Genomic DNA, 20,948 nt, shown 5'->3' on the forward strand with positions numbered 1-20,948 from the left:
GAATGTCAAACTTACTATAAGTCCGTTTGCGTGTTGCTGTTCGTTACTTTGGTCCTTAAAATTTTGAGAAGACAATGTTAGACTACTTGTGTAGGAAGAGTCATTTCATAAAGCAATCCTGAGCACCTGTGGTGTAGAGAGCAATGAGATCCATCCCTCTCGTCATAATGGAGCTGAATAATATTCACTAGCTTGCCACATGCAGTAATCCTTTCATCACATGGTAAAAGCCCTGATTTCTGTCAGTATCAATGAGAACAGGATTGCTCAGTCTGTAAAGTCTCCACACTATCGTGTATCTTATTCATGTGTGGAAGAAAAAAAACAACAAAAATGCGTCACCTAACAACAGCATGAAGCAGAAATGATTGCTCCATTTCCCTTTTAACGGGCTGAATGGAACATGTGATGAAACAAGTACTGGGCTACACCCTCATCAACCACCGACCCAGATAGCAACTGAAAGCAGGGAACTACGCCAGAGACATATGGCAGGTAACAGAGTGAACACACTGATATGGTCTCACAAGAACAATAAATGTGGTGAAGTGGCAGACCAAACTACAGAGAGCGATGACTCAAAATGTGTTTACCTTGGCGATTTGCAGCAGTACAATACAGTGCTTGATGGACTCTACCATGCTCTGAAAGACAAAGACAGAAAAAGAGTTCAATAACTAGGAACTGGCTTTACAACTTTAAAAAGAGGGGAAGGATAATGTGTCAAGTTCTGACTTACACACGTAGTCTCTTTCAAATTTTCAATTTTCTGTAAGAAAAAAAAAGAGAGAAGAAAAACATCAAACAGCAATTTAAAAAACAAGAGCAAAGGTCAAAAGTAGATGCGCTGAGGCAACCAGTTTAACAGCAAATGAAGCATAACTGGGAGAAAACATCAATGTAATGATGTCAAACTGCAGCTGTTTTTGTGTTCTTTCGAAATCTGTAAGATTGTTTCCCATACGGAGAAGAATGGTGAAGTCACAATGACAAAAAAAAAAAAAAGTCAAAGTGACCAAAAGTATTAATGTCACTGAGGAAGTGAATCACACAGCTGCCGGTAAACACCTGAGACACCCTGAAACTGAACTCCTCCAACAATGCAAAACTGCTTTACAGAATAACTTGACTGAGATAATCAGTAATTTCAGTTATTTATGAAGCAAATGTCTTCTGCCACAGCTTCTCAGATGTGAGGATTTGCTGCTTTTCTCTGTATTATGTCATCATATCATAACATATCAGGTATGGAATTAATCTGTAGATTCTTCGGTTCAACATGAGACCAAACTTTTTTTTGGACGTCTGTTTTGGAGCTACCTCAAAAGGCCAAAATGTGTTCTGCAGCAGACTTGGGAAGCCTTGCTTTTAGCCCAACTGATGGCCAGAAATGTGTTTTGTCATGCTGTAACGCATAATGTAAAATACTGAATACTGCACTCCTACCAACCAGTCGACAGTCAATTAAAAAGGTTTTCCAAAAATGAATTACTGCAACCACGTCGCAGAGCATGAAGTCATAATGTGCACAAAATATTATGTTGATGCATCCAGTGGTATACAATATTAGATGCACACAGATACACAGAAGTGAGCAAATGCATGATTTAATGCTGTATGCATAAAGTATTAAAATTATTAATTGCAAACTTGGAACCGTTTTGCTAGCTTTGAAAAGCTAAAAAGCTAAAATTCTTCTTTTTCAACACAAACACTGAGGAACCGGCCATAATTAATTAGTTTGAACCAATGCACTGACCTTTAAAAATATTCTCACCGCTTCAAACCGACTAGCGACAGATATCAAACGTCTGCACCACACTGACAGCTATCATTTTTCGTTCCTGATCGCCGTGTGTCAGCTTGCTTCCCCCTGCTGTTAGCCCGGGCTCTAATGACAGCGAGAACAGCCGACCAGAGAGCTGACACACAAGGACAGAGCAGCACTGCTGGTACTCACTCTGCGTGATTCATCCTCTTTGCAGTCCTTGATCTTCTCATCAAACAGCTGTGTGTGAGAGTGACAGAGAACAGGAGATGAAAAGGGGGGAAAAAAGAGAGAGGTAGAGAGCATGAGCTAAGATTGGTACACAGATGAGTGTAGAAATAATCAGATCTCCTCTCACAAAGGAAGAACACTTGCAGTGTTTTTTATTAAGGCTTTCTGTCTGAGACAACATGCTACTACTTCTTTAAAAGACATGGTTTTCTGCTTCATCACCATGCTACCACAAAACTTATTTTTATTAACTTCTGCTTCATGTGATCAATATGCAATATGATCAGTTTACAGTACTGTACTACCTCTGGATGTTACCTAAACATGAAAGTGTTAAATATACCTGGTGTGCTGTTGCTGCATTGAGTCCTACCTTTAACTGGTCAATCAGAATCTGTAGGTAAGCGTCAGCTTCAGCTAGCTTCTTATCAAAGTCTTGAACACTCGGAACAAATCCCGTCTCAGCCTCCTGATGATGGAGAAACAAACACAGCTTAGCATTAGTGCAGCCTTAAACAAATCATAAATGACAAAAGGCCATGCAAGTATTTGCATAGTCAAAAACAAAAATACACAGCTACAACCAATAATATAAATCACATCATGTATTCACATATTATCCATTCATTAAAAAAAACAGCTTGTCTCGTTCACCTCCTGGCCAGGTGAGCTTTGTAAACTGTTACACAAAATGGTGGACAGAAACATCAACAGTTCAGGAGAATCTTCCAGCAGCGTACTGTACTGAGGGAGATATGGACACTATTGTTTAAAGGCTAGCCTACATAAAAGGCCAGCAGGTCTGTCTGCCTACCCGCCTGACTGGAGGCCAGCGAATTTCAGGCTTCAACAAAACTGAATCAAGGAACTCCAGGCTGGAGAGAATGTAGCTATTGACAGAGAAGCGTGTGTGTGTGTTAATGGACTGAGGTGCACTTAGATTCATCGTTTGTTAATTAGCTTCCCTTAACAGCCCCCTATCAGAATCAGACTCCCCACACACTCACACATGCAGAGAAACTCAGGCACAGACGATTTCATTACATAATATCCATTAAAAGGTAATTACTAGACTATTGGCAGGACAGACGTGACCAAGCATCTGTCTCTATCTGTCTGAGCTCAACCAAGCAGGAACAATCCAGTTGGCTGCGACACAAAACCCAAAACAGGAAAAAGAGCAGATAAATGTGCACACAAGACTTCCTTAAAAAAAAGAAAAAGCTACATATTTAACACTGGAGCCTGTCAATAGCAAGGACACTAATGACAACACAATAACCCCTCTACGTCAAGCCGCGATGACTAACACAGCGCGTGTCAATGTAATTTACTGCCACGCAGCAGTTACTCTGACGTGGGACAAAACACAACACCTTTTACGTGAAAAAGGAGAGAAACAAACAATAAAACTGATCGACAATTAATCAAACCGTGTTGGGTGCTACCACTGCTTTGGGTTTGCTGCGTGGCATAGTCCTGGTGTGTCCTGAGTCTGTGGGGGCTTTTCTTCCTGCTAAAGACGATCTCACAGGAATGTGCAGAAAAGCCATCAACACCTAACACCGTTGTCAGCTGCCTCGGCTCGAGGCGTTGCTAAAGTTTAAACTGTAAAGACATGGTGACTTTATAGAGAACAAAGTCTGAGCTAACGCAGCAGCCATGAAGCATTCAGTTAACTGGTCAAACTTCCTCAAAAAGGTTCAAAGGTACTTTCACTGTTAACTCTGCAAAATATAGCTGGCCACATGAGGGCCTGAGCAAAAGTCAGAAACTATTTTGGAGCAAATGTAAATGTTTTTATATTACATTATATATAATGTGTGTGTATGTGTGTGTGTGTGCGCATGTGTGTGTGATTGGTACATTAATTTCAAGTGTGAGTAACCTACCCTGTTTTCTCACTGGAAAAATCAAAGAAAATGAGCTGTTATCTTTTATTTTTACTTCCAACAACAAAACATCTGGAAAAAATCTGCAGGTGCTGAGGTAAACACAGGGTGTGGACTACCGTGTGAATCACATAATCCTCTAATCTTCAAATTTCATAGTGGATTGTTGACATTTATTTAGCTGTTCCACCTCAAGATATCGTGGGGATAAACTCCATCCTGAACCTCCACTCCAACATTACAGTATTTATAAAATAACACAAACACCTTACAGTACAATAAAACACCAAAAGTGTAAAAATACTGTTGAATTAAAATGTTACATGCATCTAAAAAGGTAGTATTTACCACAGAGTTTGTATATTTGTCTGCACTTGTGGTGTGCCATACATTACTTCACAGACCTTGTGAAAAGAAGCTAAAACTAAATTAGAGCAGGAAAAAGAAACCTGACACAAAACAGGACAGAGCCCCTATTATTACGTGAACAATATGTTTTGTCAACACGCGCATAATGGAGGGGAAGTGTGTTTTTTCTTTACAGTCAGAGCAGATAAGTTTGGAAGCAGTAAGTCAGAGGCAGGTGGTTGGTTTTATAAACAGCCACTGTACCATCACGTCATGGTGCTCACGTCGTCACAGTTCCTGAAATATTCCCAGACGTCTGCACCTCCTCTCACACTCATTCCCACCATACAGGCAATGCATCCCTGTGTGTGTGTGTGTGTGTGTGTGTGTGTGTGTGTGTGTGACTGTGACATAGTGAGAATATTTTAAAGCGGCTTGCAAAGACTCACACATAAACACCAACAAACCCACCTAATCACCCCAGACTCTACAAACAACACTGCCCTGTCACCCCGCCCCTCCCCTCCCCGTTTCTATTTGTCTTTCCACGCTGTGTGACCCACTTTAAAATGCTGCTGCCCCAGCAGCGCACTGCAGCCGTTAAACTTCTCCTTGCTCTGGTGCATTGGCGTCTGTGTGTGTGTTTACTTACTGGGTGCCTCGCTCCAATGGACATGCTGCGTTAAACCTCGCACATCTCTCCCATCAGGCCATCTCGCCTGACACAAGATCGTTTTCTCTTTCTCTGCTTCAGTTATTCTATTTTCTCTCTCCTACAGCAACAAACCACCAGCTCTGCTGAAGTTAGCGTTATGTCTCCCTCCTCCTCTTCCTCCACAAACAGAAAACAATCTCCACTGCAATATAAACCACAGCAGCAGACTGTGAGTTAGCTGAGCAGCCTGTCTGGCTAGAGCATATCCTTCGGCAGCAGTTATCAGCTGAGCGTTAGGTATGAAGGCAGACTGAGCCGAGTTAATCCAAGACCCTCCCCTGGCAGGAAAGGCACACTTCCTCTCACGCAGGCAGTAGAGAAAACACACAAAGCAGCAGCAAATGCTGACAGGGACCAGCATTAACAGCCACTCTCATTGGCTGAGGCAGGACAGGCAGATGTTTGGTTGATCAAGCAAGCAGGTATCGGATTGGCCGCTGCTGAGTCACGTGACGCTACGACAGCAGCGCGCTAACACTGCATAAGTGTGTGTATGTGAGCACCGAGCAAGCAGGCACACGTAGCACATCAGAAGGATTTGCCACAGGAGGGAGGGGAAGGTGGGGGAAAAAAAAAAGGAAGGAGGGAGGCAGAGCAAATGAAAAGACTGGTCATGAGGGTGGAAAGAGCTGTACGTAGATGATGATGAGAGGGGAACAAGGAGGACGGTTTGGTTTCATGAAGGAGAGCAGGAAATAAGGTTGGCCAGAGACACGCAGGAAAAAGAAGTGGCTGAGACATATTCTCAAAAATCATTAAAAAAAAGACACAAAATAAAAAAAATGACAAACCTGGCAGCAGTAGAACAACCAGGGAAAAGTATTTCCAGAAACCTAAGCCTGGTGCGGATACCTGTCTACAACAGCCACACAACGTGCCCCAACATCCTCCTTTTATGATGACTTCACTATCAAGGACTCATCACTGACTCACCTGGTCTGTTGACCAGATAAAACGTGCCAGACACTTAAAAGTAAAAAAAAAGTGCTAATAACGAGACATGAGCTGTGAAGTCCCTTTCAAAGTCGTCATATGGCTGTTGCAATGCAGCATAGTATATGATTTACAGAGTATGCAAACGCGTGCAATCTGAGGTTCAATAAAAATCCCACAAGAAAAGCTTTGGTATCTTGGTAACCCATTTATCTTCACTTCAGGGTTTGGAAATTTACACTCTGAAACTATTCCAGTACATTCATCGTGTATTTGTTTAGGAAAATAGATGGTAAACAGTAAACCTGCATTGCTGACATAGGAATTAGTATAAACAGACATACAAACAGCAAGGAGCCCCACAGCATAACGACTTCTTCTTGTAACTACAGAGGATGACTTAGACACACAGACTCCCAGAAACACACACATGTACAAACAAGTGCAAGGTGACATACCCGGAGTTGGAGGGTGTGACGGAGGATAGTTCCCTCTAAGGCGTGGATCCACTTCTCCCGCTCGTCTGCATCTCGGGCTGAGGGCAGAAACACACAGACACGCCCAGTGAGCCATGTTTTCCATACAGACAGCCATTACACATGTATTACACGCTGATGGCACCGAAACACAAACACTGAAATGACATGGAGTACTGGTGAAGCAGTTGATGAGGCTGTGTATTCATGTAGAAACTTTAGTGTGCTTTCAATCTAAATTCTGCTGAACCTCATGTTCAGGGCTGAAGAATTGATATTCATACATATATGCAGTTTCACAAATAAGACAGTAAGACTATGAGCTAAAGTAAACACACAGATAAAAAAGAGGCAATAAAAAATAAACAGATTTAGATGAGTACATACGTTTATGGCTGAAAATCAAATACAGAAAGATGTCTGGAGATAAATATTCTTCGACGAACAGCTTGGCATTTTGGGAATATGCCCGTTCACTTTAGTGCTGAAAATTAGATGAGAAGATTGATACCACTCTTTCATTTGTCACTTAAACATAAGGCTACAACTAGCAGCAGTTAGCTTAGCATAAGACTTGAAACATGAGGAGACAGCTAGCCTGGCTCAAAGGTATACAAAAGTTATGGTTTAGCTGAGCAGAATCTTTAAATAACAGGTATCTAAATTATGTTCTCCTGAGCATCTAAAGCTGAAGTGTATGTACGTAGGTTAAGCATGTTGTTCAGGTGACAACAAAACTGCAGAAAGTCAATGCGCCTGCACAGAGTCAGGCCAGCTGTTTCCTCCTCCTCCTCCTCCTCCTCCCAGTCTTCATGTTTAACTAAGCTAAACAGCTCCTATATATTTAACAAACAAATGTGAGAGTGGTGTCGATCTTCTCATCCAACTCAAGAAACAAAACCAATAAAAAGAAAATAACAGGTAGTAATAGTCGTACTACAATACTGGTTACCCAAAATATCGAACTATTCCTTTAAATTAGAGTAATGAGCAATGCTGTGTGTAAATAGCAGCTTCAAATTTAGCAGCTGTGCTGCTGTACTAAAATATAAAAAAAGCTAGTTTTAATATGATGGATTTAAATACACACTAATCTGAGAATCTCTAAGTGAAGCATGATAGGACTGTACCTAAATATAGCAAAACATGTATTTAAGCTGACTTAAGCATTATCTGATCAAATACACAAACACACAGAATGTGACCAAGCGTTCACATTTTTGTTGGGCGTATGAGGGATTTTGATACCCGGCCCTGTGTATGATAGTGATGGGTGAATCGATATGTTTGAGATCGTTGTAAAAATGAGGCATTAAAGCGCCGTCAGAGTGGTAAGGTACTACCGCTTCCTGTCTGTTTGCTTTACATGGAGGCTTTGGGGTCTGTGTGTGAGATGGATCTGGGCGAGGCTGCACCCTCAAAGCAAAGAGAGAACAAACAGACTGGCAGTGACATTAAACAGTGACCCAATAAGGCCCTGACATGTGCCACACACCCACACACACACACCAGTGACATACAGAGATGTCAGATTTTGTCCCCTGCCAACACACGGCCAGACTGAATCCATTCAGGTTATGAGTGCAAGTGTTTCATGTATTCAGAGGCTGAATTTCCAAGTATTGGATTTTCAGTTCTTGCATGGAAAGTAGCTTTAGTGTGTACGTGGCAGAATTACAGTCCAATGCTGGTAAAATAGGTGGCTGGTGGATTTGCTTCACTCACCAGCTGAAGAAACGACGGTACATTTTTGAAAGCTGGTCAAATCTGAACACACTTCCATTTGGATGGTTCATTTTGCCTTCTGGTATGTGGATAATGGTTACCACAGTCAAAAAAAACAAACAAACTATAACTCTACAAGCTGTGAAAGAAGAACTTAACAAGATGGATGCCATTGAATTAGCTGGCAAACTATATTCCTGTGCAAGAGTCATTTTTCATTGAGCTGGAAACAAGATGAATGGCTGTGCAAGCACAGAGCAGTGCTACAGCAGAAAGGCTTTTAAAGACATTAAAAGGCAGCAGAGGCTCAGGCCAATCCACTCAGACAGCGCCTCGCTGGCCTCTCACTTTCCCCTCAGCCAAACAGACTCTCCAGAGGAACAGATTACTGCGGCTAATGTTGTATGGCTCTATTCATGACACAGGAGAGGTAGTAGCGGGGTCACTGAACCAAAACAAATACTGTAACTATATGAACTGGGTCGCCAGGTTCAATCTTTGTCATTGTCTCTGGCTCAGGTGCTCACACCACGATTTATATTCTCAGGTGGAGATAAACGGTTAACTCAACAAATCTACAATGTTAGCCTATCAGCGAGCAGGTCAGTTCCCTAGTAGGCTAGTCACATGAGGCGACACGCTGCAAAGCCTGACAGTGACTGTCATCATGTGCCCCCTTCGGAAATTCAGAATTACATATTTAAACAACCTGCAAGTTGTTTGTCCTTTAAGTATTTACCTGTCTTAAGCTAAGGGGAGAACGAGCCAAAGCTCAAGTAATGTACAAGACAGGATGAGACCGGGGTCTGATTTACAGCTATCTGAGCACAGCGTGGTACGGCAGGTATCGTGCTTCCTGGTGAGTCGTAACAGTTGTTAGTGGTGCTGGAGAAACAAAGACTTGTAATCATAAGTCGTAATAGAGCCAGGGAGAACTGAAAATGTTTTTTACTAAATGCTTAAGGTATTACGTGTTTTTCAATTCTCTCGATTGTGAGATGAGTAATGAGGAGACTTTTACAGTGAAAGTGGTTTAAAGGTCTTGTTACGTACTGTGTTGCAACGCTTAGAAAATTTCATAGAGGAACAAAAGGGGCAAAAGTCAGTCATTTTTTCTCCTATAACCGCACACCTGACCCTAACAACACACACTTTTGTTTTTACGATGCCGTTTTAGTCCGCGAAGAGAGAACACAGTCTCACAGCCTTGCTGCTAATGAAGGTGTGCTGACTAAACCTTATTACTGTAGGCTCTGATGTTTCTCTGCTAAAAGGAAAGCATAGAGGAACAGCAAGGCTATCACAAGAAGGAAGACATACAGGAGGGTGCTCTACCTCCAATAAACTGCAACCTATCCACCCACACACACACACCTTCCTAATAACTACAGACAAACCCTGTCAGATATTGGATCAAGACCCAGGATAGATAGATATTCACAGCACCAATAAGGCCATAGTTCTAAAATACCAAATGAAACACTGAGGTTCCAATCCACATTGACAATGGAGGTAACATATCAGACTGACAGCAGTGTGTAAGTCAACTAAACCTTAATATAGAGATCATCTGAAGTTAATCTAGAGCCACTTTGTACTCCAAAAAGAACCTACGGTAATACTTCACTTAAAAATGTGACATACCTTTTACGAAACTGCAATTACATATCTCCGTTTAGGAACCAGGACCGTCCTACTCAATTGTAGAAATCCATTTGCTCCTCTCCCATGAGCCTTCTGAAGTCAAAATCATGTAGGCCTTAACTCTTTCTCTAACAATGATGCAGTCAGTGACTGAACATATATTTTACTTCTCAGGGGGAAGTTACCAACTTCCACATACAGTGTGATGTCATGCGAATGCCCTCTGTTCAGTCTACTTTTTTCATACTCATTTCATGTTTTCAGTATCTTTACCTTTACTACAACAGACTAAACTAAAGTAAAGAGCTGGATGGAAGTGAGGGGAGTTAAAACAGACATGCAAGGCTGCACTTGAACCAAGGACATTGCAATTATGTTGCATCTCAAACCCTCTGGCAGGCATAATACCGCTCTTCTATAGCTATATTCTGAAAATGCAATAAAATAGTGTTATTATACATCATATACACCAATAAATCGGCTTACTGCTTGCATCAGCATACATTCACAAGAAAAGTAATATTATTATTGGTCCAGTATCATTTTTATGCTGATACTTGGCCAACTGTAAAGCAAGCAACACTGTGATAAAGTCTTCTAAGAATATGTCGCTATACTACTGCCAAATTAGTAATTGACTTAAAGTATCACAGCCCTCTTTTACATTTATCAACATAGACATGCCTGAAAAACTTGTTTTTCACCTGTTGTACATCCTTTGTAAATGTTTCTTTAGCGGGTTATTAACCAGAAAATCTGCTCCACTGTTGCCTGGTTATATCTGCTACTGTGTTCAACAAAAAGTAAACAAAGAGATGGTGCTTATATCTATATCTAGCTTATACAATAACCACACACGTAGACAGCTACTGTGTTCAGACAAATGGACAAATGAACACACTAAGCAAACATCACCAGTGGTGTATTCCTAACCCAAGGATTCTCCTCTCATCTCAGTGGTCAGGGTAGATTTCCCTTTACAATGCTCAACCTCTCCCCATAATGCTGCTCCTCCTTTCTCCAAAGGGCCTGTGTGAATTATTCATCCTCCCCTCTTCTTTCTCTGCCTGCCATCTTCAGACAAGCTGATGAAATGTTTCAATACATGCTCCAGCGGGGACTACAGAGGGTCTGATTCTCAGGACTGCAACCAGCCATTAGGCAGTAGCTACCCAAAATCCACAACTTCACAATGAATACAATCTGAAGTCACATTTTTGAAATAATGTCAGAAACTACGAGTGGCTGTTCAGTACTTTGCTCAGTTGATTGTTCTGCCGACTGTGTGTCAAATTGCAAAAAGATCACATCATCATATTCCTTTGGACTGACTGAGTCATGCATGTGTGATTTAGTTAGAAAAATGATGCACTTGGGAACACCTTTCTAATGAAATACACAAGGTATACAAAAAGGGCAGATGCAGTCCTGAAAACAGTGGTGAAAAAATGATGACTCAGGTAGGACATTTAAAAAAAAAAAAAAAAAGGGATGAAAGCATACGGTGCAGGTGATAACAGGGTGAGGGAGGACCTTGGAGACAAGGGAGAGTCCACAACAGGGGTCTCTCATCCTGGACTGATGCTCCAGGCAGTTTGGGGCAGTCTGACAAAAAGGGAGGGGAAGACAAGAGATTGATAGCTACTGTAGATAAGAGGAGGCGAGCGAGGGCAGACGGGGGGGGGGGCTAAAGGGCTCTCAGGCAACTCTGATGCACCACCGGGGGAGAGGGGCTGATGAATAATGGATGCTTCTCCAAATAGAAAGACAGTAGAGAGCTAGAGAGCTGCACTCCAGGCTAGCACAGAGGCCGGCTGCTTCAGAACTACACTTTAACCTGTGAGCTGGACTGTCCCTTTGAGAGAGTACTGGGTCTTGGAAAAAAAAATTTTTTTTACATGAAAAAGTAAATCTGGTATCTATAGTGTCTTTCTTTGCCCACAGATAATGATGCACACACACACACACACATGCCGCTGTGAATCCTGGGAGACTTACTGCATAACATGCTCAGACCAGGATCGTTTTACAGCAACAGAGAAATCTCCTCCTGCCCAACATCCTGTGCATCTCTTCATATCTAAGCTAACAGCTGATGTATCCAGAATCTCGTGTTCAGCACACATTCAGTGCTAATTTACTGCCCCGTTCCTGCATTGGTGATACATGAGATACATGACTCCTCTGGGTATCTGGAGAACAGATGTGTGTTACAGTGACATATGTCATTGTTGTCTCTCAAACAAAAAGATAATCATGGGGGTGGTGGTTCACAGTGTGCTGCAAAGATTCAAATTGTCCTGTGTAAAGATATGCTGCCTTCAAAGGCTTATTGCCACACGGCTGACCACTTAGCTGAAAAGTTTAAACTTTAAACTTTAAAGGATTAGTCAAGGGGTGTTTAAATGATAATGATAAAGGGATGTTAATGATATTTATAAATACCAATACCTTTCAGTACTGCATTGTCACTTTTATTTATTGTAGCTGACTGCAGTAATGAAGGTGTTTAAATAATGCTTCTAAATTAGGTCTCATTAAATTATAATCAGAATATAATTTGCATACATTTCTGCTGTTCTCCTCTTAGTCTCTCAGACAGATAATATCCACCAACAACAGACCATATAAAATTAGAAGAAGAAAAAAAAAAATCAAATGACTGCACGCTTCACTGACATTATGGCTGATGCCAAAGACTCAGACTAAGTGGAGCACAGAAACTTCTAGAATAAATTGAGACCATGACATTTGAGTTATAATTCATTGACAAATATCTCTTTAAAAAAGGTGCATACAATTATATTTCCTGATAGAAAAAGAGATTATATCATTGTTTAGTCAAACTAGGACAAACACCAGTAACATCCTTTTCTGAATAACACACCTAGTCTTTGCAAACATTTGACTGATTCGGGACGCTGGACACACTCTCTTCTCCTTTTTCATTTCTCATTGCCAACAACCAGTAAACAGAATACTTCACACTGCTCTGAACTGTCCTTGAACCATGATAACAAACCAAAACACCCGAGAGCTACAGAGCGTACTGCTCCACCCTAACTGCACATCCCAGAAGACAAACAAACAACGCCTCCTCTCGATCCTTTTGCCCAGGATTGGCATGCATGCGGACCATGAGACGTGCACGGTTTTCTCCTTACCCTTCCGTTTGTAGAACCACAGCATACAGCTTCGGAACACAGACATGGGAGAGGGCATGGAGGAGGTGAGAGTGGCGGGGGGCCCATGGACTGTGGCTGGTGACCCTCGAGAAAGAGGTGAAAGGGGGGTGCTGGTGGTGAAGTGTGAGGGGTTTGGTGTTGCAGGAAGGGGGGGGGGGTACAAATGGACAGATGGAAGGACAGAGATGAAGGAAAGGTGGAGGAGGTTAGTTAAAGACCTGGTGGAGTGATAGAATAAAAAAAAAGGGTGTCTGCGATGTACTGTACTGGACAGCTCCCTGTCAAAAAAGAGGAAAGGGTTGGCAGGACGGGAGGGGGCGCGATGCTGTAGCCAGGAGCCAATCCTGTCCCTATGAAGTGACTGGTTGGTAGATAGTGAGCGGTGGTGGCGGCGACGACGGCGGCGGCAACGGAGTAGCAAAGGGCGAACAGTGGTAGCAACCAGAGACCTGAGCTCAGCTTCCAGCTCAGCAGTATTCCCTTATTATTCCCAGAGGCTCAGCTGCAGAGAAGAGACACAAGCAGCAATCTTCCTCCGCAGCCACAGTCGGGAGGACCGAGGAAAAAATAAATAAATAAAAAGCCTTACTTGCTCGTTCTGTTCCAGAGGAATCTGTCTAGCTTGCAGTGGAACAAATCATGTTTATATAGAGAAATACGTGTCAGTCCAACTTCACAGAGCTGCTTGGAGAGAAAAAAGCTCAGATGCAAGCAGCACGCTTTGACATTGTGTAGATGCCTGTGTGCATGTGTTTCCTGGCATTAGTGCAGACCAATCCAAGTCTTTAAAAGGTGGGGAGGGATAGAGGAGTGAGAGAGAGAGTGAGAGTAGGCGAGAGAGAGAGCAAATGAACAGCAGGGATGGATCCATAAGAGAGAACACGGAGAAAGGACGCCGGTGATGGGAACACAGAGCAGAGCGGGCATAAAGAGAACAAAATGAAAAGGGGGACATCTCACCTTGGAAATGGAAAGTCTTCTGGTCCACAGTGATGGTGAATGTGCTGTCGTCCTCGTCATCGATGCCGATCACAGCTCCCTGGGCAAACAGAGAGGGGGTGGGGTGGTGGGTTGGGGGGAAAGCAGATAGTCAGACAGCAGGACACGTCATACTCCACTTTCCATTTCTATCCTCGTACCCTCCACATGTTCCAGCAACCCCTGATCAGCTCTCTCGTATAAATTACCCTTGGTCTGTCTAGGCACCTCTCCCCTTCACAAGCTCCTCTTGCCTCATCATCTCCTCCTCACAATAACTCTGTGTTTCTCTCTAAGACACATCCGAGTGCAGCCTTTTGGAACATGGGAGAGAAGAAGGGAGGGGAGGAGGAGGTGGGATTTGGGAGAGCGAAGGAGGAGAAAGGCAGTGAAGGGTGGAGAGAAACAGACTTCGGGGACCGGCAGCTAGCAGACAACGGGAGAAAAAGAACTGCAGAGGAACGGCCTGCTGGCTAGCTGGGACATTAGCTCCTAGCAACAGAAACAGGGTGTGTGACTCATATAGCAAACCTGCAAATAATAAAAACAGCAACAACAGGGGATGAATAAAAGAATATGAACAGCTGTAAAATATTTTGCAGTCCAGCACAAAAGCTCCCCATAAAATCCACAATTTAAAAAGTTATTATTTTTAATTAATATTTTATTTCAGAGACTCGTTGAGGTGTAAAACGAATACATAATCATCATCATAAAGTATAGTTGCCTGGCTACGTCTCTTTACAGCATTGTGAAAAACTAAATCCCACAGTGTTACATTTTCATTTTATAAAAATACATTCTGATTATAACAATGATATCCAGCAAGGCATGGCCTTTACTTCTGAGTGTAGTCAGTTTCGTAAAAAAAAAAAAACTTAAATAAATACAAACATGTGGCCTGGTACAGTATCTTGTAATGTAATCAGGCTCAACAAATGAATAACACAAGATCTACTTGGGATATTCTCTGAAGGATCCCATGCTTGGTGTTTTCTCTGAACCTCCCATGACATCTTGTAGAAAAGCCCAAACTATCAGGGATGCGTTGTTGTTAGAAAATGATATAAGAAATGATCTGTCAGATATAAGGACAGGTATTAAAACTATTAATGTTCCTCTGCTCTCTCTGTAAATGCCAACATATGGGGCCTGGAGAGGGATTTTCAAAATGAATGCATATATCAAGGTCTGCATGAAGAAACAGATTACAGATTACTCTACAGACACTCCTCATGCCTGTGGCTCATGACTGGGATGCATTATACTACGGTCTGATATGATCAGTGTGAAAATGTGTATCTGTTATCATTTTGTTATCTGATAGAATAATGTTAACTTCAATGGCATTATCTATAAAAAAATAAATAATAAAAAAAAAAATCTTATCTCTCCCCTTGTCTTGTTGAGACCAGTCAGTATTTTAAACCTCTAAGTGGCCAGCTGCTTTCCTTGTTCTGCCCAAGAGTGCTTGAATGCTTCCCTTTACTGACCACAAAGTATGGCCTCATAAATTACCATAAAGTGTGTCACCAAAAACTGACACATAAAGGTAATGATTCCTTGAAGGCTATTGCAGTGACCTTATTTATTTTATTTTTTGAAAGACGGTGGATCATTTGATCCAACACAACCAATATAACACTACATTAAAAGGCTATCACTACACTGTTATTTCAAACAAGAAGACTACGCATGCCTGAACCTGTGGGGGAAACACTACAAAGTTAAGAACAATATAACGATCAGGGTCTGACAAAAGCACATTTATAAAAATGTCAAAACAGACAAGGTTGTTTATTATAAAGCATTCAATTTTTATTTTTTTAAATTTATTTATAATGTTTTCATCAAAGTGTAGTTTTTCTTCCATTCATCAATGTCAAAAATCCTGTTTCAAAGCGTAAGGGAAGTGACTATTTTCAATAGCCTTTGTAATTGAGAGGGATTCATTTTTCAGCTCCATGATGCACATTATCAAATTACCGTATCACAATTAATTGTGTCACATTGATCCAGCCCCATCTGAAACCTCCGACCTTTGACAATGTGCCCACAAATGACCCTGGATCCTGTTTTGAAGGTAGTTTCAGTTGATACTTCCTCCCTTTAGTGTGTCAACACCTAAAACATTTAATATGGCTTTTACTACTGCTTCTGTAAAAACTCATAAGAAACTTCACCTCCTCGATTTTAGATGAACCATGTGACCAATAACATGATGAGAGACACTCAGTGTGTGGCTGACAGGCTCAGTCCAGGCAAGTATACAGGTTCTGGTGTGGGAATGCTGCAGGTGGTCTTCAAGCTTACAATGTATACAGGTGAAAATTTGAATGAGGAAGAAAAGCCCAGCCCTGCTTTTATACAAACTTGAGGACCGCCTGAAAAAGGTAAAGTAAGGAGTAAAGATACCATAATGAAATTTCATTCAACTTGCTCACCTCACAACTATCAGTAATAAAGAATCGATAAAGAATAAAGTACGAGAAATCAATGTTTCATAATTCATCAATTTAAACCAATATATGTAATCCCAGCAGGTCTGCCATCTTGTAGAATAAATACAACATCGTATAGTTTCAAGAAATTAAGAGTTCATTAAGCAAATTACCTTACTAATGTAGGCTCAGTCCGTTCAAAGCCATACTGCATTAGTCTCTCTTTATAAGAAGTAATTTAACAGATGCCGTAACAGGGCAACTGCTGCCATCTAGTGGACATTACTCGAAACTGAAAACACATTGCTACATGCAAATGCCTTCACTGGGGGAGCAGAAAAAGTAGTGCAACAGAGCTGTGGTTATGGCTGCAGGAAAGTACTGACACCTTTTAGAAGTAGGCCAATAAATCAGCATTAGCATCCGATATAGAGCAGAGACCTTCTCAGAAAGTCACACATGGGATGTGTTGTACTGCACTCTGAACAACAACGCCCTGTGGAAATGATTCCAAATACCAAGTAAAGCAGGGCCGCAACTCAGCCAGGCACGCAGAGTATGTGTTTAATTTATCAACAGACAGCTGCAAAGACCAGGACAGTCTTGATCCTGAGATCTTACCCTGAGTCGCACGCAGCCTCTTCTGGATCCTCGCATCATCTTGTCCTTTGACTGCAAATCAACAACAGAACAAATTAGGGATTAATAAAGTCAGTATGCAGGGCAGGGTAGAGGATCTTCATAGTTATTTTTCCACTGAAGACTATGATATATGACGATGACGGGAAACTTTCAGGACCTCCTTATTGTGCGTCCTGCCTCACTGTCATTTGGCTTTCTGGGGCAGAGCCATCGCTAACATAATTAGTAACACGTGCTTTTTCTGGTATGACACTTCAAAATGTCTGCGGTGAAAAAAGGCCTACAGCTACAACAGAACAAGTTGTTTTGGTTACGTTAGGAATATTCAACAGACCGGGCTGCACATTATGTACAAAACATTTTGTACATAGTCAGGTTGTCCTGTATGTCGTCAGGCTATTAATATCTACGAACTAACTATAGTCTCAGAGTCCCTGCTCTTAATAAGAGTCTACTTCCTTCTGAGCCTTCAGAGAGTCTTCTCTCTGAAGGCTCAGAAGGAAGCAGAGAAAAATGGGACTAAAAATCATACGCTGAGAGAAGGCAGATGAGGTGGTGTGAAATCATATTACTTGATCTAAAATCTAATGAACTGGTTGAACACTGGACATGTTGACTTATCACAGTAGGAAAAAAAAACACAGGTTGACTGGTTGACTAGTGACGATGGCTCAGTTCCATTTAAGTGTTCCTGAAACAGCACGCACAATAGTTGAACCTCCCCAAAGTGGAATGCAGCTCTCGCAAAGATACCTATGAGATACCTGTTTTACGTGTGTGCAACCAGTTGTTTCACTATTCAGACATGATTTATGATGACTTTATGATGTAAGAAGGGGGGACTCATTTGAAAATGTTGATACATTTTGCAACACATCAGAGTGGGACTGCAACTAATCGATATTTTTATGGTGAATTACCACCAGATGATTAAATCATTCTGTCTACAAAATGTCAGATAACATTGCCTAACACATTATCTCAATCAAACATGACATAGTTCCAAAGTGCTTGTTTTTAATCAGAGCAACGGGTCCAAAAGTCCAAAAAGATATTGACTTTTTTAAATAAATAAATAAAATAAAGCTGCAAACTATCACACTTGAGAAACTGAAAGCAGCAAATATTTGGCATTTTTTTTGTTTTGGGGAAAACCAACTTGTTGTTTCAGCACCAAGTCAGACACGGTGGGATTGATCATAAGACTCTTGTTTTGTTTCGATTTGACGTCTTATATTTGTGACTTGTTCACAGCTCTGGATCAGTGAGGCTTTTTTTTCTTCATGAAATATACAATAGCTGCAGGTTTATTCTAACGACTCACCAGTCACCATATCTCGACCAGGACTCAGGCTAGTGTCTGTACATCCATTAAAGACAATACAGTCACTGATTGTTGCTCTTAGACTTTCTGTTCTGTTTCTGACTTCAGATTTAGGATGTGAGCTTTTTCTCTGGATGTGAAACAACGCCTCTGGACGACTGAGGCTTTGCCATGAAATATTCAATAACTGCAGGTTTGTTGTCACAACTCACCAGTCATCATATCTCGACCGAGGTCCATTGTAAACACTGAGGTCACTGATAAAACTACTGCTGTGCAAGTAAATAAGATAAAACTAACTTTCTGAGAGGCGTGGACAGCCCTTAGTTGTTCTTCTTTCTCTCTTACCACCTGTTTCACCTTCAGTAACACTGACAGCTTGTTTTCTAGCTCGCTTTCATCGCCGTTAATCAGATTACAGCCGGTAATTTCCGTTGGACTTCTCTAAAATCGAACTAACGTTCACCTAGCAACCAACTGTCTCCGCGCGCCTTGTCTTGTTAGCTCTTCAGGCTAACAAGACAAGCGAGTGTCGGGACTTATTTAACTAACTGACACGTGTCGTCTCACCCAAAAAGAAACATACTTAAGTTTGCCTCTCTCGTTCTCTCCTCCATGGCTGTGAAACTGTTGTCAAAAAGTGTCTCAAAGAGTCTGTGTGTTTTAGCGTTTTAGCTTCGCTGGCTAACTGGTTAGCTCCATTAGCGGAAGTGTGGAAAGAGTGCCGCCGTTTGATTGGTCAGTCGGTCTTCGACGAGCGTTCCTATTGGCTAGAGCGCGGATCCGTCGCGACAGGGACCCGCCTGTTTTGCCAGCTGAGACTCCCAACTCCTGACAAACACAAGGCCCCTTATCCCACTGAGGGTCTGACAAGCAGCGACAACTTCTGCAGTGTAAGCGCAGGGACGGACCCGTTCAGCGTTTACAAACCATTGCAATGAACGTACCGTGTAGTATGACAGCAAGCCGGCGTTGTAGTCCAAAACGAACCAGCGATACTGCCAGCCTTTCATAACGTTAGTCCACTTGCTTAGCGGCCCCTCCATGATGGACGCCATCTTTACAATAGGCTACGGTCGGGGAGGAGTCGGATAAGGTGTGGGCAGGCGTCAGAGGCGGGATGCTGCTGCTGGTGGTGGTGGTGCTGCTGCTGCTGCTGCTGCTGCTGATGATGATGATGCACCCCATATCAGGGATGCTTACCCCCTGGCACTGGTGGAAGTATTGAGAGATCCTTTGTAACAATACCATATTACAAGTAAAAGTACTGCATTGAAAATGTTATATTCTATATATATATATATATATCTATATATTATTATATATATCTAATCTATATATATATATATATATATATATATATATATAAAATCATGGAAATGTACTTAAAGTAGTGGTGTGCGATAATGCAAGTAAATACGGGCCAGTATCGCAGATACTGATACCGATACTTCTCAATAAACAAGGTGGATGCATCATTGAACTGCTAAATCTCAATTCATTTTCATGACCTTAAGTGTGTTTTGTGATGTTTCCTTTTTAATATACTGTTACTGGTTATATTTAACTGTTATTTATTTCAAAAACTAAATTTCTCATATCTCACTGTTACCTCACTGTTACTTGTTTTTTATTTTTTACAGTTACTGGTTCTATTTAACTGTTATTTATACATGTGTAGTGTGTATATATTGTTTAAAATAGGATATTGTATAGGGTATATTGTTAAAGCTTTGTTTTCTTACTATTGTTTTTCTTGCTATTACTTACCGTTTGGGAGCTGCGGTAACAAAAACAATTTCCCTACGGGGATTAATAAAGTACTTCTGATCTGATCTGATTATTCTTAAATACTTAAAACCCAGGAAAGAATTAGGACAAAAATTATAATTTAATAGAAAATGCTTTATTATCAAATCTTAAATTAAAGTACTTGCAAACCAGTAAACAAATTAAAACAAACATATACTGTTGAGAAACTGTAATACAAAAATTTAATTTAAATTCTCAACAACAAAAACAACAACTGGTGAAAACGACCAGCGATCTGGCTGTTTCCTCTTTGCCGAAACTGCAGCATTGCAAACAAGAGCGTAACTTAAAGAAAACATTGATCTCACCAGGCTTGTATCGATCCGATACCGATACCGACTTGGTATCGATAATATCGATATTTGGATCGATACGCCCACCACTAACTTAAAGTACTTAAAGGTGCAATGTGTAAGATTTAGGTGGCTCTATTTAGAGGCCATGACAGCGACTGAGTGTAATGTGTGTATGTTTTCATTTCATTAGTGAAAACATACACACATACATAGTGTATAATCACCTGAAAATAATCAAGGTTTTGTTACCTTATAATGAGCTTTTTTTTATCCACAGAGACAGTGGGCCCACCATATTAAATATATTTCTACAGTAGCCCAGAAGAGAGACACTAGATAGATAGATTATTAATATATGCAACTTATTATTATCTTCAATGTGTTAATCTGATGATTATTTTCTCTCTCTTAATCAATTAAGTGTTTGGTTTGTAAAAAATAATTACCCAGAGGCCAAATCGACACCTTCACAACGCTTGTTTTGTCCAAATTGTTTAAATTTAACATTATAAAAAATAAAAATAAGATATTCGCATAT

The 20,948-nt window shown here is 41.1% G+C and overlaps 1 protein-coding gene across 8 annotated transcripts in view; it reads right to left on the minus strand.

Annotated features, from left to right (window-relative positions):
* Positions 1-19,433, minus strand: part of osbpl9 (oxysterol binding protein-like 9) — a 29,649-nt gene extending 10,216 nt beyond the window's left edge. Inside the window, exons 1-9 of one of the 8 annotated variants that reach the window (XM_010743830.3) lie at positions 19,250-19,432; positions 16,958-17,008; positions 13,878-13,956; positions 6,346-6,422; positions 2,373-2,468; positions 1,961-2,008; positions 740-769; positions 594-644; positions 16-54 (exon numbers count right to left, since the gene is read on the minus strand). In XM_010743830.3, coding sequence (XP_010742132.1) covers positions 16-54; positions 594-644; positions 740-769; positions 1,961-2,008; positions 2,373-2,468; positions 6,346-6,422; positions 13,878-13,956; positions 16,958-17,008; positions 19,250-19,360 — 582 coding nt within the window. In that variant the 5' untranslated portion in view covers positions 19,361-19,432. Of the gene's footprint in view, positions 1-15; positions 55-593; positions 645-739; positions 770-1,759; positions 1,913-1,960; positions 2,009-2,372; positions 2,469-3,432; positions 3,676-4,891; positions 5,252-6,345; positions 6,423-13,877; positions 13,957-16,957; positions 17,009-18,514; positions 18,755-18,888; positions 19,007-19,249 lie in introns of those variants that run through there. The other 7 variants (XM_010743833.3, XM_010743834.3, XM_010743831.3 and 4 more) reach the window with 7 other exon arrangements.
* Between the last annotated feature and the right edge of the window lie 1,515 nt (positions 19,434-20,948).

The sequence above is a fragment of the Larimichthys crocea genome, chromosome XVII (genome assembly GCF_000972845.2).
Source record: "Larimichthys crocea isolate SSNF chromosome XVII, L_crocea_2.0, whole genome shotgun sequence".
Classification (NCBI taxonomy): Eukaryota; Metazoa; Chordata; class Actinopteri; family Sciaenidae; genus Larimichthys; species Larimichthys crocea.